Source organism: Taurulus bubalis (assembly GCF_910589615.1).
Source record: "Taurulus bubalis genome assembly, chromosome: 15".
Classification (NCBI taxonomy): domain Eukaryota; kingdom Metazoa; phylum Chordata; class Actinopteri; order Perciformes; family Cottidae; genus Taurulus; species Taurulus bubalis.
Window position 1 is genome coordinate 12,820,954 of NC_136603.1, and position 25,689 is coordinate 12,846,642.

At 39.8% G+C, this 25,689-nt stretch overlaps 1 protein-coding gene across 1 annotated transcript in view; it reads left to right on the forward strand.

Annotated features, from left to right (window-relative positions):
- ubr3 (ubiquitin protein ligase E3 component n-recognin 3) overlaps positions 1–18,925 on the forward strand; it is a gene marked incomplete at its 5' end in the record, with an annotated part of 35,864 nt that extends 16,939 nt beyond the window's left edge. Inside the window, 15 exons of the mRNA XM_079231189.1 lie at positions 826–975; positions 1,323–1,456; positions 2,056–2,166; positions 2,593–2,793; positions 3,493–3,629; positions 6,387–6,472; positions 9,842–9,947; positions 11,565–11,665; positions 12,667–12,791; positions 14,516–14,623; positions 14,870–14,995; positions 15,256–15,435; positions 16,140–16,349; positions 16,540–16,679; positions 16,987–18,925. Of these exons, the coding sequence (XP_079087315.1) occupies positions 826–975; positions 1,323–1,456; positions 2,056–2,166; positions 2,593–2,793; positions 3,493–3,629; positions 6,387–6,472; positions 9,842–9,947; positions 11,565–11,665; positions 12,667–12,791; positions 14,516–14,623; positions 14,870–14,995; positions 15,256–15,435; positions 16,140–16,349; positions 16,540–16,679; positions 16,987–17,104 (2,033 nt within the window). The 3' untranslated portion in view covers positions 17,105–18,925. The remainder of the gene's footprint in view (positions 1–825; positions 976–1,322; positions 1,457–2,055; positions 2,167–2,592; positions 2,794–3,492; positions 3,630–6,386; positions 6,473–9,841; positions 9,948–11,564; positions 11,666–12,666; positions 12,792–14,515; positions 14,624–14,869; positions 14,996–15,255; positions 15,436–16,139; positions 16,350–16,539; positions 16,680–16,986) is intronic.
- Between the last annotated feature and the right edge of the window lie 6,764 nt (positions 18,926–25,689).

Here is a 25,689-nt window from a genome sequence, read left to right on the forward strand (position 1 = left end):
TTAGTGTGTGTGTGTGTGTGTGTGTGTGTGTGTGTGTGTGTGTGTGTGTGTGTGTGTGTGTGTGTGTGTGTGTGTGTGTGTGTGTGTGTGTGTGTGTGTGTGTGTGTGTGTGTGTGTGTGTGTGTGTGTGTGTGTGTGTGTGTGTGAGGTTGACTCCGGTTACTGGGTTGGCCTGGGGCTAAAGCTGCTGTGGTGTTGTTGACATCTAATGCTGCTTTAATTTCCCCAGGAACACCGTGACCTCTCTTGAGAACATATTCTTTCAAAAAGCAATAAATCATTTTCCTACACAGCTTGACATTTGTCCCCAATATTTACTGCTCAAATTGAACAAGGTTCTTAACATTTGAGAGTAATTTTACATGAGCGATTCATTTCTAGTGCTGTGCCAATCATGCAGAGTGAATTTACGTCTGTGCCCTGTATTGATAGACATAACGTACTTAATTTTTCTTCCCATGACTGCCTGGAGTAAGAAAACCACCCACAGGAATTACACCAACATATCTAAGTCAGAAGTGTTTTCTTACAATTGGTTATTTTCAGTGTAAATTAGAAAGCAGTGTTGTGTAACTGAATGTGGTATATTGGCCTGGTATGTGGCCTTTCAGACCACATCACCTCTGAGTGTTTTAGTTTTTCACACAGTTGAATGCATACAGATCATTGAATAAGTTCTCAGTATTCACTCAAAATTGCCTTTTCAGGATTTAGTAATTATTGACTTCAGCTGTTGCAGTGTATCCCCATTTCATGTTTATGACTTTGAACATTTTTGAAGGGAAGCTTTTGTAAATTTAAGATTTGTACTTGTTTTTGTGCTAGAATCCCCTGAGACTGAGGCAGCCATGGACCTAGGAGCGTCTGAAGTGATGGAGTCTGAGTTTCTTTATGACTGCGTGATCTGTGGCCAAAGCGGACCGTCCACCGAAGATAGACCCACTGGCCTAGTCGTTCTCCTCCAAGCATCCTCAGGTACAGCATGTCCCAGCATCCTCCCCTTTCATTCTCAGATGGTGAAATGAATAACCTACACAGGATACATTCTTTTACTGGGACTACAAATTAAACGACCACACATGACAATTTTAAATCTGTGTTTGCCTTTTAAACCAAAACTCCTATCGACGGCACCTTTTGCTTTGGGGAATTGTGATGGTCGTCGTTTACTTTTTTTTTTTTTCTCTAAATGATCAATCCACAAATTATCAATCGTGTAATGACAATCCCTATCCTTGAATTTTTTTTAAATAATTACTGAATGCGTTGAATAGATTAATCATCATCGTAATTCATCACTGACATCTGTGATTGTCTTTCAGTGCTCGGGCACCGCTGCCAAAGCAAAGAGGCTAAGAAGCTACCAACTAGTGATGAAGAGCACATCTATGCTGCGGACACGTGTGGAGTGGCTCATGATATCAGGCTCACGCTCATGCAGCGGTTCTTCAAAGATGTACGTGTCTCACGAAATATTGGCTACTTTATACAGGAGAGGAATAGGCTGAAAGCACTTGGAGCACGATTGTAAATATAGATTTATGTTAAATAACAGCTTCAGCAGCAGTCTTTCATCCTGTCTGTTTGGATTTCTTGACATTAAGTTTATACTGCGAGTCAGCAATGTGAGCATCTGCTGACATCTCTTTTAAAAGACTGTAGGATGTTAGATGGTCCTTGTTATAGAATACAAATGAATACACCAGTAGGCAGAATTTCCAGAAAAATATCTCATTGTCAACAATAAAAAGTTTCATTGAAAATTGCTTTGACCGAGCTGCTTTCATTTGTTGACTATTGATCAGCTTGCAATACAAGTCCAAAGGAACAATGATGACACAAGTTAAATTGGACATGATCTAATAAAAAGTCTAATAGGCCGTTAAAAGATGCTTGATTGAAAATACCTCATCAATAGGGTGTTCATTGTAGTTGGTTATTTCAAACTTTAAAATAAGTATTTATTTATCAGCAGCACTATATATACAAAAGGTCCATGAGGTTGAACGTTCAAAGACATATTTGCGTGCCCTAACGGATGTGATTTTTCTGCAGAGTTCTTGTCTGCAGTCGGTGTCAATAGGTTGGGACGGCGGCGTCTACGTTCAGACCTGTGGACACACCTTGCATATAGATTGCCACAAGTCATACATGGAGTCTTTGAGGGTAAGAGAAAGCTTGACAGCATGACATGATTAGTCATCTAATTACAGTAACTATTTGACAGAAAAAAAATAACAATTGATTAATTATTGATGTCATGAGTCAAGTGAACATACAAAACTGAAGAGAGCTCCTTAAATATGGGAAGTGTCTTACTCATCTGTTTGTTGCGAAATGTAATACCTTTGCATTTCTTTTTTACCTTTGGCTAGACACAATTTCAGCAATAATAAAAATAATTGAAGCCCTAGATCCACTGGTTTAGTTGTTTCCTTGTGTAGATGCTGTATGAACTAAAGATTTGGGCTCACATTTTCAGAAATAGTTCAGTCCGGCGTTTCACTTATAAAACGTCCCGTGCCAGTTGTCTCTTTGAAGTTAAATGTGACCCACGCAATCTAAACTAAAAACTTTAATGTGTCTTTCCAGAATGACCAGGTCCTCCAGGGTTTCTCTGTTGACAAGGGTGAATTTACGTGCCCACTGTGTCGACAGTTTGCCAATAGCGTTCTTCCCTGCCGCCCCGGGCGGGGCACCGAGGCTGGTGCCTGGCACACGCCCACAAACAAGAAGACGTTTGTGCTCGTCAAAGAGGTGGAAGATCTTCAGGAGAAACTTGGCCCTTTTCCAGTAAGTGTTACAATAATACAAGGAGTTTTATTAAAAGTATCCTAATTTTTACGATACTATCAACTCATTACTAATTGTTGGCAATATAGACTGTTTCTAGTAATTACAATCACAATCTGCCTACTCCCGAATTGTCGGGTGTGTTAATCTTTGATGCAGATTGAAACAGGGCTGTTCTGTTTAAGAGACTTTTCTTCTTTTGGAGAATTCAAAGTGCCTGGTATTGCTGACATGTCAATAACTACAAGCGGCACAATTCTGTAACTATATGGATGGATGTCATTATATTTCCAGAAATGCTGGAAACTGCTTCAGTGAAAGTTACAAATGGACAATTCCTATGATTGTTTGCTGCTGTATTACACTGTGCAGTGTCTTTGTAAGGCAGATATTTGGGAAATGTGGATGCTTTATAAGCTCATTGTATCAAATATCCCAAACTGCAGTCTAAACTGCTGATGGGGGGGGATAAAGAACAAGAAAGCAAAGGAAGGAAAGATACATTGTGACTAATCCCCTGCTGATGGATATGTTTATTAACACACTGTTTAACATCACAAGAAGGTTGTAGACATACAGTAGTTCTAAGTCAGTCTCTGTTTCCTACATCATGCATTTTCTTGTGCCAGTACATACAAATGTTTCAATGTATTCAAGACATTTTTTTGACTTCATTTCTCTGTTGTTGTTTTTTTTTAGACAGAATCCAACTTTAGTAAAGAAATGGAGCTGGTTATTAAAGACATCAAGAATACCACCCAGAAGAAATACATGGACTATGGCAAGAACCCTAGCTCCCCTGACAATGATTTCCTCTTCATGTACTCTGTGGCAAGGTGAGGACCGAGTTTCATGGAAGAATCAGAGACAGTTTTATTGCCAAGTACATTTGCACATGCACATCATTTGTCTTTTGGTGCATAACAATGAACACAGTGAAAAATTAAATGTATGATAAAGCAAGAGAAAGTATGAAACAATATAACAAATATGTATATATAGTGTATATCCTTTATGAGGATTATGTCAATTTTACACTAAATGTAATTCTCTACTTGTTGTTCTTGGAGGTGATGTAATCACTTATGTGAGGTTGTACATTTGATCTTTTATTTTGGTTGAAGAGCCAAAGGACAGCGAGACTGTGTGTACGTGTACATGCACGTGTATCGTGGTGATTTGATGTCCTTTGAGCCAGCTCCGCAGTGCAGTGTGGATGGGCTGAATATTGCCCTTTCAAACATAATCGACTTTACTTTATCCCTTTCCTTTTCCCGGAAACTGACCAAATACGACCTCAGAAGTTGTTGTATGTGTGTGCGTTGGTTGTCAGAGTTAAAAGCAATGGCATCTTAAATTCAGTGCTTCATTGCTATGTTGATAGGAATTTACCTCAGTGCAGCTCTTAAAAACAGACAAACAAAAAACTTTAAAATATAGATTTGTTTTTAAGTGCTTGTTTCTTTGTGTTGTTACCTATGTACTTTTAAAGTGCTTGATGGCTGATGCTTGTTTTACTACTAAAAATACCTGTGCATCTTGTGTCTGATATGTGTGGCACATTTGGAGGAGACATAGAGAAGGTCACAGCCAATGATCTACTGTGTCTACTGACCTCTGTGTCTGCAGTCCTCTTTCTGCACCACCTCACACAGCTTTACACAGATGCTTGCACACAACTGACAGTTGAGACCAGCGAGCCGAACGTCTGCCTGCTCTTTCTCTTCTCTCTTAATGCCAGTTCCTCAGCTTCAATAACGATGATTGTCCAAGCAAAAAGACAGTAGTTTCCTCTCTCGGTGTCGGTCTTACTTTGCATTTTAATCCAGAAAGGTGCTTTGAAATTGAACTGAAATTCAATACTGCAGTTGTTGCATAGCACTTGCACTGAATCTATTGATTGCTTTGCGTTTCAAACTCGTTCAGTGGTCTGTGAAGGTGTTGACTTTTCTTCATACTTGTCATTATGCTGCTGCATTGGTCCTGGATGTGTTGAACAAGAACAGCACCCTTAGCATTAGCAGCTTTGTCTTTATACACTGCAGTAAAATGGTATTGACTCTTACTCTATCTTCACTTATTAGGTCCGAGTATGGATTTATTTCACTTCCACTAGCTGAATTTTAGGACCACTGGTCATAAGTGGTCCTTCACACAGCTCCTTTTTATATTGCATTTTTGTGGAGCATCTTGGGGTGAGCTATTGGTCTAAGACGGCATACTGTATGACGGAACTACGATGTCCCACTTTGATTTTGGCATGTCACCTTCCCCCCACCCGAAAAGGCCAGAAACATAATCTTGAAAACCAATTACAGTCCTTTCTCAGGTATATGTATCTTCTCAACGAGCTAGTCACAGGTCGGAGGATTGGCTTGCCTTCAGTTCACCTTGGAGTCTCTTACTTCTGAACACTACCATTCGAGAAACGCTGCCCTTCCCGGAGCACAACCATCCAGACCTTTAGCCCACCCAGCGCTGTGGTTCCCTCAGCCCTCCACCCTGAACAGAAAGATCCCCTAAGTGTGTCTGGGTGCCTGTTGGCGCTCTGAAGTTCAATGAACAGCGCAAATTGCCTGAGGAGTGGAAAATTCCTTTGTCACAGGGGCACTCTTATCAGCAAAAGCCAGATGGAGCTTCACCGTGGCTGCATTATCTATGTGAAATTGCTTTTTCTCCCAGGAAACCCAAGGATTTGCCCCCGCCTCCCTGGCCCATACAAAGAAATGGCCAGTGGCGAGATGAAAACGGGCCCAGATCAGTCTTATTTTAATAATGCCTATCTTTTTCCACCATCTATGTACTTTGTTAGAGCTTTTAGTTTATTTTTCACTGTTTTGGTATTGGGGAATTAAGATTCAGGAGTGAAATGTGTTTGGATATGCATGGGAAATGCACATTGGGGATTATGCATGAACTGTGGTTGAAACAGCTTTTATGCTAATAGTTCAGCGTGTGTAAAATCAGTCTTGGAAAGCTGTCATTTACTTGATACGGAATTGCTGCTTCAAAACAGGCGCAGCAAATGGCTTGACTAGGCAGCGTCTTTCATCTTCCAAATCAAACTGGTAAAAAAAGGCAGCCTACGTAACCAAAAGCTGAATATGATGACACGCATACCTTTATCCTCTCTCTCACGCTTGCAATAAATAAACATCTATATATATAACAAATATTAACTACACTAATTCTGCTATTTAATGCACTCGCATATGTTGGCTGAAATATTGATATTCATTAATTTAGCGTGAAATTTAGTATAACTAACTTGAAGTAAATATAATAGGTGATGGCAAGTTTGAATATTAAGCTTCAAAGTAATGTCACCAATGTCTAGTTAACTTTTTTTCTGTTAGAAATGGCCAACACATTTTAATCTTGGTTCTCGTGCACGTCTGATTTGTGTCTGTGGTGAACGTGGGTTCTAAACTGTCCTTGTGTGGGGTGGCGTTTGAACACCCCACCTTTACTGATTGTGAAATATACTCCATACATAGAGTGTGTGTGTGTGTGTGTGTGTGTGTGTGAGAGAGTGAGACTGTTGTTATATGCGTACCTGCTCCCTAACAAAAGTCATGGCTCTGTCTCCTCAGGACCAACCTGGAGTTGGAACTTGTGCACCGGGGAGGGAATTTATGTTCTGGAGGGGCCAGTGCATCTGCCAAACGCTCATGTCTCAGTGAGTACTCCTAAACCTCTTTGATATCTCTCCATACATGATCTCCTCTGAGTCTTATACATTTGCTAATATGCAATGAGTTAAGTCTGATGTGTTTTTTTTCAAGGGGAATATTTTCATTTGTCCTTTTTTTTTTTTTTTTTTTTTTTTTTTTCTTCATGTAGATCTTTGACTGGTTAACTTTTCTGTTAGTTTTCAATGAGCTGCAGTGTTTTCACTGCTGTTTGAATAAAAATGGTAGTTTAATGCTTTGCCATGTTTAGTTTGGCAATGATAGTGACGTGTTATTGCGGATGGCTGCATCATTTCCCATGAGCCTCTGTGTAATAATGTGTCTGACTTGAGATCAAACCCTTTCTTCCGTGTAACAGCTGAACCATTAAAAGAAAAATAAACAAACAAATGGTCGATTAGCAGCGACAGGCAAGGATAGATGCTGTCCCAGGTGAGCTGTTGGGAGCAGTCAAGGTTATTGAAGCAGACAAATGGGTCAAGTGCTGTTTTAGTTGATTGTGTCAAAGTTGACAAGGGCATGTGTCGAGGGGATGAAAACTGATCTTAGTTCCTCAAAGCCAAGCATCAACCACGGGCATAAATGTTTGGATGCAGGCTGGGATAATGCAATAGATAGTGCCTATGAAGGCGTCAGAAATAAGTTTGTTATACAATCTGCACCCCATTTTCTGTTTGTTTAATTATTCACCGAAAGTTGGGGCTGCTGCACTGAAACGGCCTGTCAACCTTGAGTGGCTGAAAAGAGATTTCACATTGGAGGTTTGCCATTTTTGAGCTACATTAACCACGTAGCCATGCTGACGGCCAAATTTACTCAGTTGCAGTACATTAGTGTTCGTTCATCTTAGGGAAATGGATTTGAAGGAAAACGGCAAACGTGTGCTAACTGAGAGCTCATGGGGTTCCTAAGCCTGTTTCCCAGGAGGCACTGCTTCAGTTCAAGTGATGAGGATACGATGGACCACGGGGCAAGCTGCCTGCAATTCCCTTGAAATGGGCTAAATCCACTCTGGAGAGTCAGCCTCCAAATAGCATGCCCTTGGTTTACTTAACTGCAAACATTTGAATTAATCTTGAGGACCATGTGGCTGCTACTGTGTCGGGAGTTAAAGGGCATGTTGAACATGTCGCTCTCAGTTGTGCAGACCAGCAGTGCTTGGTGAGTGCTGACAGCTGTATTTGTATTATTTAACCCCCCTATGTTTTGTGTGGTTGATATGACTTTACATGTAGGCCACTGTCTGATCATATGCCCTGAGAGGACCCATGCAATTACCTGCCACAAAAAGTGAACACTCATCCAAATGCAATGTTATTATGGTCTTCAGTGAAAAAGTGTATGATGGTGGTACAAGTTCTTAAACATTATCTAGTGTAGGCCGTTCTCGTGGAAGACAATTCGATTAATCGGTTAGGAAACATGGGTTTAAATAATGAAATGACTTTTATGGACTTTTCATTTGGTCTGGCACAGAGAACACCTTTCATTACTCTACAAATGTCCTCTGTTTTGCTTTACTATCTTATCTTTTTTTTGGTGTCCTCCCGGCGTCTTACAGTTGACTTGTTTGCTTTTTAGCAACTTTCTCAAAGCAGATTTGTTGTGGCGTGTGAAAACATTTTATAAAAGGTTACAACACTGGTCTATCTGAGAAAGCTCCTCTATTCCCACTTTCCCAGTGGACCAAAAACCCACTAACACCTACTAACATCTGACTGTTGTCTTTAGTGGGAACGGGTGCAATCATTAATTAAGCATTAATTCCTGGGACAAGTGACTCTGCAGTAGTCACAGGTATTTATCTGCTCCAGCTCCAATCGCAGTAATAAAAACATGACACCCTGGAATCTGGAAAATTATTATAATTAATTAACGCCCAAAACATGCAATTAATATGCTCTCCTCGAAGCCAACAGACTCCAGCCAGACAGCAGTGATTTTATCTCGCTGATTGTCATAACACTACATTCAAACTGGACGGACAAAATATAACTGCTCAAAACCATCTTGGTTTATCTGCCACTGTTCCAACAGTAATCAACTCTAAATCTGTTAATTAAGGGGTTATTTCAACCAAACTAGAGTGAGAAGTTCCTCTGTTATATGCGCTCCTTAAAGCCACCACACTGTTCCAACAACATAAAACATTTTAACTGTTTACTAATCCTGTTTTCCGCTCCGTTTGTGACATTGAACATGACGCACCGGGAAAAGAAAACAGAAATGCATACTCATCTATACTGGCAATGGGAATCTATTCATAGCGGCTTTTCCTGTGAAAACATGCATATGCATGCTAATAATAGGGAAAAGGGGTATATTTTTATTTTAAATTTAAATTGGCTTCGCTACAATATCCCATATTGGACCTGAAGCTTGAAATAAGCCTGTATACATCTACATATTGCATCTTTATGACATGCATTTTATTCATCTCCTTTATTTCTCGTTTCCTATATCTCCCGTCCTTCATCCAGGTTAATTCCTGTGTGGTAGTGAGGGGAGAGAGGAAACGAGCCGTAGTGAGGACAAATGGGATGCAACAAAGGACTGCTCTATGCTTTCTTTATGCCGTATCTTTGTTCACCTGTGGAGGGCAGTGTTGCTCCAAGAATGGACAATTCACTAAAGTCAAATTGCAGAGCTGATTATTTGAAGCACTTTGCTGCATTACAGCATCATAATTCCCTGTAAAACAAAATCAAATAGGATTAGTGTTGCTTATTGAAAAGACGTTTGGCTATACAGAAGATTGACGAGTTAGTTTAGTGGTGCTGGTTTCAAGCACGGTTCATATGGGATTTATATCTGTTGCTCTTTCAATTTCTGGCTTTTAGAGGACTTGGATTGAGTTCAAAATAAGAATACATTGTTGTAGTTTTTTAAGAATAATAAGAAAGATAAGAACATGTCTTCACTTTGGATTGATTACTTAACATCTAAAATAGCCTTTTGCCCATGTTGCGGTTTGCTGTAATGTCGTAAATGTTGTTACTTGTTTGCTCTGGACAAAGACAATCGAGGCTGTGAAATGTCCTACTGTTAAAAGGTGTGTGTGTGCGTGTGTGCGGGGTCTCATGTTCCATTAGTTTCACAATGAACAGGTGTGACCTGACCAAAGATTTGCTCAAGGCTATCAAGCACTACCATGTATTCATCCGGCCTGACCTGGTTTTATCGGAGCCAAACCATCAGCCTGCAGTCAGTTCAAGTCCACTGCGCTCATCATTCGATCAGCACTGGTTGCTGCTTGTGGACACTGAGATAAACAGACACTTGCTGGTTTTGTTCATGCCAGACCTTGTCAGGAACATGAGCATGATGTGTTTTTTGTTTTTCCTCCTTTCTTTCAGATCAGCTGTTCCATGTGCTGGCCATGCACATGCGGCTGTACAGCATTGATTCAGCCTACAATCCCTGGACTAAGCTGACTCAGGTTACACAAATCAGAGAGGCAGAGTGAGTGACTTTCTCTATAAAGTACCTCTGCGAACAGTAAATCTATAAATCTGTTCATACATTTGTCATACCCCCCCAGTCTCTAATTTCCCTCACGCTTTTCCTTCCTCACATAAACATGCAATCAAAGGGCCACTTTGTCCCCTCTCTAAACGCCACAATTTTGTCCAGCCCCCAGCAGCCTTTCCTCCACACAAAGAAGAGCTAAAAACAGAAAAGGGACCATTTGTGGTTTCCATAGATACCAATAATTGCTGCATCTGGCAAATTACCGGGCACTCCACAGAAAGCAAAACGACCCTGTCAAATTCACTGTACTGAGAACAACTGCACCACAACAACGCTGTGTCGTCACGGCATCTCGGCTCCCAGCTGTCCACCTAGCGTCAACGGAAACTTGTATTTAAAAAAACACAAAAGAAATGGTTTCTACCTCGCACACTTTCTTTTTCTGTCTTGAATCGCTACTGTATGTCAGGACATGTTTCATGCACAAATGTGTTTGGTTGTCAGGATTGATTGTGGGGAAGAAGAAAAAAGCTACTAGCAGCACTTAACAATACGAAATGAGCTTGAACAACCTTTCCTCCCTGTTTGTGTAGTGCGACAGCTTCTACACCTGTTACTATTCAAGGGCTCACAGCCATACAGTATGCTCAGAGGAGCCATTTGGTGTTTAAAAATACGTTGATAGAGTTTCAGGAGGGAGCACTATCATTGACACCCTTAGGCAGCCAACCTGATATGGCCTCGTTAAATAGGACAAAGAGAAATGTTTCTACATAGATCCAAACATTGCTCTTGCCTTATTTCTGTTGGATGAACCAGAGAGGTATGCATCAAGGTTTTACGGCGTGAGAATATAGTTTGTATGTAGTGGTCTTAGCAGGGTTGAGCACTCTGTCCTCTAAGGCTTTCCTCCAATGCACCGTGGCATTAACTGGTGAGTGCTTTGGTAATGGAAGGTATTATTCTTTTAGTGCAGTTCCTCTCATTCAAAGCCCCCCGAGGCCTTTCAAGAATAGAGTGGAGATTGGAACCTCACTAAATTGTCACCAGAACAAGAAGACATTTAAATGGAGATGGCACACAATGTGCAAATTTAACCAGGGCTACATTAAGGAAGTTGTTTGGGGAATGCAAGGAACGGGCCTTTTCATGCTATGTATTTGTTCAGCAAATTTCAAACGATCTACATGCCAAGACCTTTTTAGAAGTCCATTTCAGCAATACATCACCGCCTTTTAATCAAGCATTTAAAGTGATGGCTTTTTAGGATTCTGACATGAACGTTTCTGAGGGCTTTATTCACACAGTGAATAGGACATTCACGGAAAGAGACAGTGCTCACATGATATTTGAGAGAGAGACGGAGTAGACAACATGTTAAATTATTATCACATTAACGTAATTAGTTGCATGTCTGAAAGGGCCTTATGTAAAAAGTAGCACAGCCCGTATTAACCATAGTTATAATGGCGTAATTGAAGAGAGTACTTGTATTTCACAATTTGTGTGGCCTTATTGGTTTTAGCTCATGAATAAATGCATGTATTGCTTTTCCCCCCATCACAGTAGCTATTTGACTCATTGAATGCTCTTTTGTATGTCTTGCAGTGGCTTTGAAGAAGAGAGACCTGAGGTACCCATGCTGTTTCGAGATGTCGCATCCCTCCTGATTATCTTTGTGCTAACAATGCCACAGCCTCTGCGAAAAGGTACAGTTCCTATGTCTGCATCATGAGGCTACAAGAGTAGTGAGTGTCTCAGTGGCTGCTCCACAAGGGCAGCCCCATTATCTGTAGTAATCAGTGCTGAGTGCTGGAAAGAAACATTTCACGTCTCTTATCTATGCTCCTGTTGCCGTTATTTGGCCGTGAGGATCAGAGAGAGACAACCCTGGTGATGGGAGGGCTGCACCTCCTTTGCGTGCCCTTCATCTTGTGGCCTGTCGCCTCATCTCTATGTTGGTACTTCACGAGAAAAGGCGGAGGGCCACCCAAAGACCTGGACCAACACACTGCAGGCTTATTTAACAAGAGAAGTGTTGCAATTTGGAATAATTGTTAAAAGGGACTTTATTGGAAATTGCAGCTTTGGGTTGAAGCAGTTAACATTTTAGTTAAAATCATGAATTGGAATTTGTTACGATTCTCAAGGTGGTGTTTCACAGCACGGAGCATATCATTGTTAACCGCATTTCTTTTTCTTTTTGGAAAAATCGAGAGGTTGAGGCATGATCAGTCCCTGAGGGATCATTTGTTCTTAATGGCTCTAAAGGGATGGCCTCCTTTTTTAGTTCTACCTTTTTAAGTCGGCTCTAACAGTTTTCTTGAGCAGGACTGTGGAGCTGTCAGTAGCCATTTGCTGGAGAAGAAAACAAATGGCACTCTTTGTGTACTTTTAAACCAAATTTAAATATCTTTCAGCCTACATTTTCCTCCTGAAATGCTCTGCTAATTATTCTGCACTTATCGACTGTTCAGTGAGGCTGTCTATGCAGAACTGAGAAAAACAATGGCCCTGTGAATAGCTGCCAGCCGGCTTTCTTTATGCAGGAAGATCTTTTACATTTACATATTCAAGTAATGTTATACATTAAGTCCTAATACATTAATTCCGTCTTAATTCATCTGTGTAAATTGTGCTTCTCCACTTCTGTTTATGTTTTCACGTGGCTCGGTTTCTATAATCAGTGTCACCTTCTCTCCCTGTGTAGAGCACTTTACATGTGTGGTGAAGATGCTGTACAACCTGCAGTTCTCCCAGGCTTTGGCTGCAGTCTCAACTAAGTTCAGCCCAGAAGAAAGGCAGGCCTGGAGCACATCTGGAGCACTCAAGAAGGTAAAAGTGAGGTCACATGAGCCTGATTCATAATGACATGCTGGTGCGAAAAAGTATTCCCCTTATTTTCCAGTATCCATAGAGTAGGTATTTTCCCTTTATTTCTTCCTCCTAAAGGATGTAGACTAGGAAATAGTCACCCTTGTATTAATATTTACTCTTTTATTGAGCTTGTAATTATTTCTTGTTTATTTGTTGGTTTTCCTTTTGCTTCTTGTGTAGATTGTCTCTGTAGTCGGTAAATCTCTGTATATTTCTCATCGGTTTGTTAAACTTAACTATATAATGTTCGAATAAGAAGGTCATACTGTAAAGATAATGGCACAGCCCAGCAGAATAAAACCTTTTAGATCTGCTCTAATAGTGTCAGGAGAACACTTTTTTGCTCTCTGTGCAGTTTCAACCCTGCAGGGCAACATTTTCAAAGGGTGCTGAAAGTCTTCTTGTATCCCCTGCTTGTTGAACCAGTTGTGTCCTCTGATTGTTCCTCGAATTGGTCTATGACTTAGTATTGAGATGAATTGAACCCCTTTTGGTTTCATTTACATGAGTTAAACAGTCGATCTTCATTATCTTGGAAAGTGTGATTGCTGGAGAGTATTGCATTAATTGGCTATCTGTCTTCAGTTTATTAAATCTGTATTAGTGAGTAGCTGGCTTGAATGTCAAAAGACAAATGGCTGAAACCCTCCTCTTTAGGGTGTTTCCAGCCATAATGGAGGTTTGGATTAGTATCTTCCACCTACATTGTCATCAACAGCAGTCCAAGCATTCACAAGCTGCCATTAAGATGGATTTCAAATCCATAATGAGGATGGCATCCATATTTGGTTGAACGCCATTGTAATTAAATTGAAGTTGTTAAAGAAGATGCAGTCTGAATAAAGATCAGAGCCTAGTGGGAGGAAATCTATGGATTTTAAATTCCTCGCCTATAAATCTATGACAAAGTACAGCAGCCGAGATAAGACTGCTGTTTTATATTCTACCACCTCCAGCTTAATAAATGCATGCAGCTTTTCCTCTATATAAAATACTCGCCAAACCGGTTGAATTTGTATTAGAACAAGCATTCAGTAATGTCTCAACCACTTATCAGATATTATATTGTAAGGAAAGAATTATTGCCCGTTGCTTATTCTGCATAAGTCATTCTATTTTTACTGTGCACATTTTATACCAGGAAGGAAGATGCACAAGTGAAGCGTTCTGATTTCCAATATATATTGTGACATTCTACTCTGAGAATAGATTGATGAGGCCATGGCCATTTGTATTCCTTCTATGTGTCTTTGTCCTTGGTTAAGGGTGACGTGGTTGTCTCATTTATTTTGGATTCCCTTTGGGCTATGATAAATGTTTTCTGCAGGAAACAGCAGGTGTCCATCTGTGAAATCATTCAAAGGGGTGACTAAGTGACTCAATAAATAAGTGGTGCATGCCTTACAAGAAGTAGGGCTAATTTGGACTGCTGATATTTGTCATGGCTTCTTCAGTTGGAGCTAATTTTAATACCTAATTTTGCAGGTGCACCAGGTTTTTCCGTCCTCCTCCTCCTACACATGAAAGGCTTTTTTCATACATAGATCAAGCGTTGGAGTTTTTTTAATTTTATTTATAGACGGCGACAAAATACTTCATACGTGAAATTGATAGATTAAAGTGCAAATCGTGTTGAATGTCTGATTTTAATATTGTGCCAATGTTTTGCTTTTCTGCCACAGAATGTTGCAAACGCTGAGACGTCTTTTGAAGCGCTGCTCAGTCACGTCATCAGTGAGCTCTCTAAGGACAAGAGTGTCTACACGGTGAACACTGAAGAAACATCAATGGTGAGGCACTAAAATGACTGTTACAGGCTTCAGAACGTTACTGCCTTCGAGGCGGTGCTCCCTCTCCCCTCAGTCTTGTCTTTGCTCGGCTCTTTTTCATTTTCTTTTGAACAATGAAATGGCCATTACCATGAAAAACAGGGGTCTAATGTCTCCACTAATCTCCAGGGGAGATATCTATCACGGTGTTATCAGCAAGCTGTTGGCTGGTTATTGATCAAGTGCTTCTGTTATTTCCCTCCCCAGCTGAGCTCCAGTGTGTGGTCTCCACAGTCTATTGAGTTCAGCCTTCAGCAGTTATGTCTGCCCTTCCTGCGTCTCTCATGCCTCCTGCAGCATCACCTCTACGGCGACGACCTAACTACCTGCCTGGTATGTTTTACAATCAACATTGTATCTTTGCAGCAAGACTGGTCGATATTTTGACTCATCTTGTCTCCATTGTTGTTAAATTTCTCATGATTTTGACATGAAACCAGCATGGTTGATGTCTCAATACAAGAAACACGACAAACAGCTCATCAGGTTGACTCGAGCTTGGATCCGTTTGACTTGACTCATGAATCAAAGGTGTTGGTGAAAGCAAAGAGAGTGACCTCACCAGTTGTTTTCTTCTGTTTGTGTGTTCTCAGGAGGGGGAGGAGTTCACGTCCTTGGCTGTGTGTTTGGGGCTCTTACCCTCGGCCCCTCAGCCCTCCAGCATCGTGCAGAGTGCCTCATGTCTGAGGTGGGCGGTCAGCGCCTTTGGCTTGGTGACACAGTGGTGCGCTGAGGTCACAGGCCTCTCCCAGATGCAGGGTGATCAGTCATTGGTATGTGTGTGAATTTCAGACCAGAGGGGAAAAAACAATATACATCACATCATTTTAATTATTTTATATATTTTACAATTCCTTCTAATACTGTTTTCATTGTGCAGCATGGGTTTGAATTCAGAAAAATATCAGCATGTAGTCGAATGAGAATTTGAGCTTCTGGAGTTTCAAAGAAAGTGTGAATACTTTCTGTACAATTCAATATTCAAACCATGTATTTTGAACTTGATGTCCTGTAAACGATTCATGTACCTCAAGTGCTATTGACACTTTGAAATGAGTTTCAACCTTGGTTGACAAGGTCCACAGCTGTGAAGGGTCTCTGAGGAGAATGACTAGCATAACTAGCCATGTGTCTTATGCCCTCGTCCTCCAGAATTTCAGTATCCTTGAATGTTGTTCATCATTTTGTGAAAATGTAGAGTGTCTTGCATGTCAATTTAGGTTGCCAATACTTAAAATATGTTATTTATTATTACATCTTAGAGCCGAAGGGCATAATAAAAAGTTGAAACTTGGTGAATTAATTTTATTCAGTGCAGTCAGATTTTTCTGCTTTAGAAAATATCTCTTGTAAGAAGCCAGTGTCTTTATTGAAAGTTTGGGGAAAAGTTTGAAGATGAACTGACTGCAGTACATAATATATGAATGGCCTGATTTCAGTGTTTTTAACATACTTCTGTATTTCTTCTCCTCTGAAGAACATGCTTGTCCAGGAACCTCAGTGGACAGCCCCCCGCCTTCTGAAGCTACCCGACAACTACAATATCATCTTCCAGTACTATCACAGGAAGGCCTGCAGAGCCTGCAAAAAGGTGCCGAAAGACCCCGCTCTCTGCCTTGTTTGTGGCGCCTTCGTCTGTCTCAAAGGCGTGTGCTGCAAACAGCAGGGTATCTGTGAATGTGTTCTGGTAAGTTCCTTAGGGCTTCAAAATCAGGGCCTTATTGTTATGTTTTTTTTCTTCTTCTTTCTATTCCATGTGAATGACAACATATCCTAATTTATAGGTTTCACAAAATGACTTATTGTATACCTCATTGCAAGATTAATTTACATAGCCAGTGTCCTGATGATGATTTTTTTTATCTTTTTTTTGACAGCACTCCCAGCATTGTGGCGCAGCTACAGGCATCTTTCTCCTGATAAATGCCTCGGTCATCATTATCATCCGTGGACATCGTTTCTGCCTGTGGGGTTCTGTTTACCTCGATGCCCACGGAGAAGAGGACCGCGATTTACGGTACATCATAAATGCCACAGAGTATTACGCAGTTCACTATATACAGTTAAATATTTTTCATAATTCTATACTGTTCTTTATGCATTGCATTGTGGGACAATAGTGTATAGAAACAGCACACTACAAATAACATGAATTATTTTAACATCATGATTTCTTGCATACAGACTTCTTCTTTTTTTTGAGTACTTTTAAGTTTTCAAGTACGAACACACAGTTTTCTCAAAATCTTCTCACCTTTTTAAATACTTGTTGCTGCAGATAAAACACAGTTCTCACACTTGTTTCCCCTCTGGCTTTTCTCTAGCCGTGGCAAACCGCTCTTCTTGTGTGAAGAGAGGTATCGAGTGTTGGAGCAACAGTGGGGTTCACACACCTTTGATCACATCAATAAGCGCTGGGGCCCTCACTATAATGGACTCTAAGATCTTCCAGTCCATTGAAAACAGCAACGCGTGACGGAGAAGTTTTTTTTTTTTTTTTATGTGTCTGCCTCGATCAAAATATTCGGGAACTCTTAACGTGATCAACACAAACATCCCAGTGAGGGTATTGCTGCCACAGCCTTGGTTTATGTGAAGTTTGGTGTACAATCATGCCTAAAGATTAACACGTGTGTGTGTGTGTGTGTGTGTGTGTGTGTGTGTGTGTGTTTTAAGTGATTTGTTGTGTGGTTTTCAACAGGAAAAATCTAAATTCGGTAAGATCAAAGTAAAAAAAGCACAACTTTGCCCAGAAATTCAATTGGTGTGGAACAGGGTTTTGAAGCCCTTCATATTTATTCGAATTTAAAAAAAGAAAAGAAATCAAGTGCTGAATGTCCCTGCAAAGTTTGATTACTTTTTGCAACATTTACAATGATGTTAATTCATATCCCTTTTTATTTATCGAAATGTGCTCTGCTGTGCTGGCATGAGTTTCAGGCTCCTGATGAGTGTAGCGATGTTATTGCAATGTGCACTCATTATCTGCTGACATGTGAGGGTAGGCAGGACAAGTCCACCCATCAACACACTAGAGTTTTTTTGCAAACAAGCAAAGGCTCTTTTTATGGGTCTAGTTGCAATCCATCCTCAGGAATTTATTTTGTGTTTGCTGTTAAAATACATTTTAGATATTTAAATAAATGCTGCTGCTGCTCGTTGTTCAAGTAAGTCATTTTAACTTTTTTTTTTCTTTCTAAGTTTGTGCTTTGAGTTTATTGGAGATGGCTTGGAATGTTGACTCACTTTAATGTTTAAGGAGGTATGCGGTCACCCCAAAGCGCTCACTACAGATCTTAGTGTCCTGCCCAATTGTAAAGCTCTTTTTGTTTCTGGTTGGTTCTGATAAGAAACTCTAATACCAACTCTTAACACAGCTGAAGCTACAACCTGTCAATGAATGATCAATTCTTTGTCATCACTCCACAAAAACCTGCAGTCAAAAGAATTTAAGTAGCCGACATTTTTAAGGAAAAGTCATTGCTGAACATCATGACAGCAGAAATATTTGATTGCTTCTGTCAAAGTTTTCTCAAGATACAAAACTCTGTGAAATTCAGTGACATTCAAGTTGCTTTTGAGAAGAAATGTCAATACTCTTCGCCTGCCTGTGATGACAAAATAAGTTTTTTCCTTTCATGCTTTTGATTGTTGAGTCCTAACTACAGTACAGAGCGTTTATTGTGATGACTATCCCTTACTCGTGCATCATCTAGTTGTGATTTATAGTTGCATTCCAACATAACAAGATTATCAGATTTGAGTACATTGTGCATGACATCCTTTAAGCCACCATTCGTTAAGTTGGCTACTTCATTTTTTGATCATATTTTTTCTTGGAAGAGAGGAAATTTATCCAGCTGTGCCTGCAACATATTTTTTTCGAGTGAACAGCACACTGCTGATATCGATGACGTCTGGTTTTGAAATGCTGGGCCACTTTGTGCTGTATCAAGGGATCTTTAAGGAACAAGTTAGCGCTAGAACAACCTTCCTCTTGAATTCATGCATTCTGCTTCTCTGTTTACTGAGTTTTTCCTCTCTTCTTTATTTTGCTGTCCCCACTTTGTAAATGACCGCAACCAAATAGCCAATAAGTAATGGGTGTAAATTGTAACTGAAAGCTCTTGTGTGTTCTCCTGTATGACTGAAGAGAGAATACAGTACATTACTGTAGGTGCTGACTCAAACTTTCTGGGTTTGACCAGAAAGTATGACTTGGACATTTAATGCAAAATGTAACATATGTGAATAAAATATAAACACACTGATTTGTGTCTCTTTTTGTTTGCTGTTGCCAATTTTTGAGCACTACACAACTATTACTGACTTTCTCTACTGTTTCTCTCCACCGTGTGAGAGCAGGGATATTGGTTATGTCAAAGTACTCATCAATGTCATACTTGCCTTTGTCAGTTATTAAAACCCTTCATCTGGGAAAAAAAAAAAATATATATAAATATATTTAGTAAGTAAAATAATACTGTCATGCTGTATCTACATATGACTTTTAAGAAGCTGTTTTAACGGGTGTATTTTAAGTAATTTCCGTGAAATCTGACTGACATGAGGACTAGACGGATGCAAAATGAGACTTTACGCCACGGCTATTATCTTCGCTGGGTAAAGCTCAAATATTACATTCTGTCTCAATCCACTGATGTGAATGAACTGTAGTGAGGAAACGTGGCTTGTTTGATTTAGACATCCACCTCCAAACTGTGCCCACCAGGGGTCTCAGTTCACTGGAGCTCATTGATCATAACCTCCACAGACAAATCATGTGACCTTTGTCAATGTATACATTGACTTTATACAAGAATACACATGGTTTCAAAATCCAACTGAGCAGATGCATCATTTAGTTGTAAATGGGTTGGTCTTTTTTTCTTTTCTTTTTTTTTTTAAGTAGAGAAGATGGGGAAAAAAAAACCTGTCAAATGTGTCATAAAAGTATTAACAGCTTACTGTATTGTGAGGTTCTGAATAAAGTGTGTATTCAACAGCACCAGAAATACCTTTCATTGCCATGTGACTGAGCACGTTTAGGGTAATTGGGTCAACATTTCATAAACAAGGGCGGTCCTCTGGGTAATGACCATCGGCCACACAAAGCCTCTCTTTTCTGCCAATTAGGCAAATGAAAAGAAGAAAAGAAATTGACCAGAAGAGGAATTGTATCCGGGGTGAACCTCCGAGAATGTGGGACGACATTCTTGCAGAGAGATGCTGGTGCTCGAGGTCAGCATCACTGGACGTCTCCTCGTTCACCTGTCCAGGTAGGTGCACTGCCGGCCGGACAGCATGAATAGACTATTGGAGATGATGTTAGTCCGCTAAGAGCTTCCGGTCTGCAGAACAACATGCTCGGATGTCTATACTGTTAATAATTAAAACCCCTCGCTGAGTAAACAGGGAAATCAGTTCGGACATGTCGCTATGGACGGTAAGCTGCACGTATAGACTTGATAGTAAATAAAGCCAGTAACAGTTTGGTTTGTGTAAAACGCATTAGTGCTGGCTGCGTTGACGCCGATGGACAAAGATAAGATGCATACAAGACTGAGCAGTAGTCGGCTGATTTATGAAACACTTTCCCCTGTCTTGCAGATTTTAGAGATGGAAATACGGAAGCGTCGTACTCAAGGTAGGAGTCGTTTACTCATCAGTAGGCCTGCAGAGAATGCACAGGCCCGTATCACTGTATTGATGGTGCTACTTCACTTATAGGCTTTACTGTGCAACATACTACACAGAGTGTAGTATAGTGGTGTTCCTCGACTGTATTAACTACTTTGTTTAGCATATCCAACTTTTAAAATCCTCAACAAATAATTACAAACCAGAAAAGGGAAGAAAAAAAATACAAATTAGTCTGGTGGGTCTCACACCTATAGTTTTTTAGAGTTTGGCTCAGTTTTCCCTCCATTCAATTTGCTAAATTCCCTCCATTCAATTCTTCTAAAGTAATATTAACCTTACAATTTAGGGCACACAAAATGAAAACATCTGTATCAAATATGATAATACATTTCATTGTAAGTTTAGCAACACATCACAACGTTGTGTAAGTGTTGCAATAAATTAACTATTTCTGATCAGAACATTTTGCCATAGCCAATTTGTCATGACAATAGCAATTAGAAAATGACTGCCATTCCTCCAAAAGTCAGTATCGCAAATGATTCTTGAATTTTTTGGTGCTATTTAAATTTATCGATTATGCTGCATTGGTCTAAATATAGATAACAAAGTCGACAGTCAAACTTTATAGAAAGCCTTAAGTAAGGGCACAATGATTGTTATTGTATTTCCCTGTATTTTATTTTTTTCTGTTCGATATCACAACAGAGTTACTTCTCTTTCAAGACATCACATTAGATTAAATATTTCAATCACTTGTAGTTTTAATCATCTAAAATCCAGAATGCTACAGTGATGATGCAATTCTGGAAAACATAACGTTAAACCATAATTTACATGACTGTAACATACACTCAATACAACGCATAGTTTTGGCAGTGACTGTGGTCTCTGTTGCATCTGTACATTTATGAATAAGATATGATGTGGCTGTATTCTGAGGACTGAGCATCTGATTTAGTGTTTACTTTAGAATTTTGTCAAACCCGAGCCAAAGCAATCTTCAAATACTGACACATGGAGTTATCATTCTCAATTCTGTTGGAATGATGCTACAGTTTGGTGTTAAAATTACACATCATTTATAGAAATAATGGAATAGCTTTGCTGCATTTACACAAATAGTATTTCACCGTACAGTATTGCTGCTACAACAGCTGTGATATTTGTGAATAGATGCCAGAGATTCATTTCTGACAATGGTTCACTTTAATGATGATGTTGGCTTAGATTGATGGTTTGTGTCTTCAAAGTTGTCTTTTGCAGATTATTAATTATGCAGGTGGATTGCTGAGTTTAAGGGGATTTAAACGACACAAAAAAAAGGCCTTTGTTTCTGGTCGTGTGAGGCTTTGGTGGTCCAGGGTGAGAACAAGGGCACCGTGCTTTCAGCCTGGCTTGTGGCTAGTGGAGGTTTACTGCAAAGCCTCCTCATATCCCCTTAAAAGGGATTATAGTCCAGAGTTTTTTTTCCTCTCCAAAGACTTACCAAAGGGTTTACCAAGTGGAGTTCCCGCAAGGCTTTAACAGAGAGGGTTTGGATTGTGCGAGTTTGATGGAAGCAGAAAATTAGATTACTGACTTTTACTTTCTGGTGACAAAGACGGTCCCTGTGCTGCAGCTGTTAACTTCATCTAAAGCTTTTACCACCTCCAACAATCACTGAAACTTGGAATTATGCAGATTTGACATAAATGCAAGTGTTGGGGGGCATATTAGTATGCACAAGAGCATCTGCATTTACTATCATCACAAAGCAACACATAAGCAAACACACAACCCAGTAGTATTTTGTTGAGGATCATTGATCATGTTAAACTCTATTTCACTGTTTTACAGAGAAGCTCTTGAACATCAGATACAATTTCCCTTTTTCAGGTCTGCTGACAGTACGGTAAACAAAGGGTAACCTGAGCGCTGCACTGAGGACCAGTGGTGTCCTGTTCTAAAGCAGCAATGACGTGTCTCCATTTAAGAGAACTACATTTAGGTTTTCTGACAATAAGACAGAAAATGTCTTTATGGATGAGAACTAAAGTTGAGTAAATCTGATTAATTTGGTAAATAATAATACATTTAAAAAAAGAGTGCTCTGATGCTAGCAAATCTGTCAAGGAAAAAATGAAGACTCCCACCATGCTCTACATTTTAGTGGTTTGCAAATGTTTTTGTTTATGACCCCGTAAAGCATTGCTATCTCCTTGCTACCCTTCTTCACAGGTTGCACAATGTATACAGATTATAACTAGGTCTAGAGGAGTATCCTCAAGACCAAGGATTAGTCCCAAGATTGACAAAATAAACTGCAGCAGAATTATGTTTGTCTGCTTCCTCCCCTTAGATCAATCTTGTGACCCACATGTAAAAAAAACCACAAATGTTTTATTTGCACAAAAGATGCTAATGCTGAGAAAGAAGCATCCTGTCCAAAAGGAGTCAAATTTAATTTCATTGAAATGATTAAGACACTCATTTCAATGACATTCAATGTGACTCCTTTTGTTTCTAGTTCCCTCAGCTTTGTAACTAGTTGGTAGATTATATATGTGCCAAGGAGGGGCTTAGGGTGAGAAGGCTTGAGATTCTTTTGACCTCCAAAGGAGGCATGAGTTTTAAAACATATATGCACATTTTAGCTTTTTTATGTAGCAAGTTCTAACAACATAAAAGCTATTTCCAGCTGCTGTGACTATCTTCCACGTAATTAGATCCCTGGGACTTTCAACTCATGGCAACGGCAACATCCACTGTGGTTTATCATGTGGAATGATGTCTCGATTGTTGTCACTGTCGCTCAGCAGGAAGGTTCTGCTTGGTAGATATAGATATATTGATTAAGATGCCATATTATTATGATATTATAAACTTTGGAGTTCTGGATTTATATTTTACTTTATGTGCATATTGTCTCGTGGAATCCTTTGCACTGGCATACCATACCTGCACAGATGCTTATTACATTGTTGTCACTGGTTTAAAAGAAACTAAAACAAACCTTTCATATGAAGCAATAACGAGCTCAATGTGTAAATAACATTATGTACAGAAGGGGAGACAGGCATGTCATGTGACCTAGCAACTATCATGGACTTCCTGGTAACCTGTGTGCAACCTGAGCAGCTTCATATCAGCCACCATTATGAGTGGATACATCTGCCACCTGAATATTTAACGGTGCTGCAGATCAGGTGACAGATTACTGGTGAATTATTAATCCTCATAGATTAGCATGAATTAGACGGGAGCGTTTTGGTGTGAGGGAGAGACAAACACTTTCACAGAAACAGGTAGGTGTGACTCTTGGCTATATGAGCTTTATTGATCTTTGAAAATGTAATTTAATATTTTGGATGAATAAATAGATGCAGAAAAGTAGATGATTGATGATGTTTTTTTATGATTGTTGTTCAAGTAATAGGTGAGATTATTTGGGCTGTGTAACCTAAAGTTATGCTTGACTGATGCACATTCTGCTGTTAAAGGCTAGTTATTGTTGTTGTGTTTTGATAGCTTTTGCAGAACAATATGTTTATTATTAGACATTAGCCTCTAAATGACTAAAACAATAATATTTCTCATACGATGTGAAGTTGCACATCTGAGGCTGAAACCTATATGTGTTGTAGACTTCAGGAAAGGGTTGATGTTTTAGAGCAGGTGTCTGATGCAGCCGGTCATTACGGCAAAAAGCTGCTGTCGAGGAATATGAGCTGTCTGTTGCAAAAGTTGGTGAAGGTCTCTTGGCAACAGGTGACTGGTGATGTGTTCAAAGCATTGTGTAGATGCAGAACAGGTTAGACACATGTTACACAACAGGACGACAGTTATAAACGGCAAGTAAACAGTTTTGGCTCCTCTTGATTAATAAGGCAGGCGTGATGCATTATTCACAGACAGTTTAAGAAGGGCGATTAACTTCAGTACATCAATGATGGATTATTAGACGGAAAATGAAACCAAACTTGTAGCGAGGTGTTCAGTATTTGTTGTGTGTAATTATTATTTATGTATGTGTCATGAAAAACGCACAATTACAAAATGTACGTCGGCTAGTGCTACTATCACATGTATCTCACCGAAGGACACAGTGAAGGGTATCGGCGCTGCACAGAAGAGCCGCATATCCATCTAATATCTACCTGGATGCCGTTGCTCAACCTGCATCCACAACAATTCATAAATCAGTCCTCCCGTGTGAGTTGCCGCAACTCCCGAGGGTTAAACATCATTCACGTTTTTTTCACATCAATCTGCTGATCTCGACTTCCCTCCCTCAGGGTCACACTGTGATGCATAACACGTGTATGAGAAGTGCCGCAGTTGTGAGATTGTCCACAAGCGTTCCTCTCCATCATGCCGATCTGGAATACGTGTCATTTTGAAGAAGTAGGATGCATGTACTCCCAACATGGCAACATCAGTTCCTAATTCATCATGTTGTTCCGGTTATGCTGTTTTGACACGTAATGCTTTGCATCGTTGGTCTTTACATGTTGCATTGGTCACAGAAACATCACTTGTAGACTTAAAGGATTATTTACATTTGGGCTTTTGCATCACTGTTGATCATTAGCCTTTATAACCTGTATATAATGTAAATCCCTTTTATGAAACACTTTACATAATGATCATTTCACAAAACAGTGTGCCGCCTGTTCACCGCACATTCAGGATGACACTTGTCAAGTTAATCTTTATCCAATCCAATTGATCTTGAGGAGATTGCACTTCTTAGTGGGCAGTGACGAGGTCCTGTGGAGAAGGCTAATTCAGTGTCTCTGTGAAATGACACTTGTTGCCCGTCCTCTTGAGGAATCAATTGCTGTTGCTATTGGTGCTGTTATATCATGATCACAAGAGACTCTTTAGTTGTAATTTCTCAGCCCTCATGAGTCAGAAGAAAATAACACTTGCCATGTAAGTACAGTACAGTCCTCTCCACCTACAGCTGTCTGCTTTTTTTTTGCTTGGATTTCTCCTGCTTTAAACCTGTGAAGTGGCTCCCTTGGCAAATAGTCGTTTCACTGAGCTGATGAGTAGGCCCTTGGGAATAAATGTACTGCTTTGTGCCATACATACACAGCTCTCCACAGTTCTTTTTTCTTTTTTTTTAACTTACCTGCTTCTCTGTGATGTAATTTGTAGGTGTTTTTCTGTCTTGCTGAGACGGTGTTTGGTCTGTTGAGGCTCTACTGTGAAGTTATTCACAAAAAGCTCTGTTTTTGTAGGACAAAGTATTCGGTAGACTTGTATTTACATTTCTCTTATGTTCTATTACTGTAAGTTTCCACATCCCTACAGAATAATTTCAACAAATAATGTTTTTTTTCATTTTGGCTTTATATGTTAAATATTCTATATGTTGGGGTTGTTTATCCTCTAGG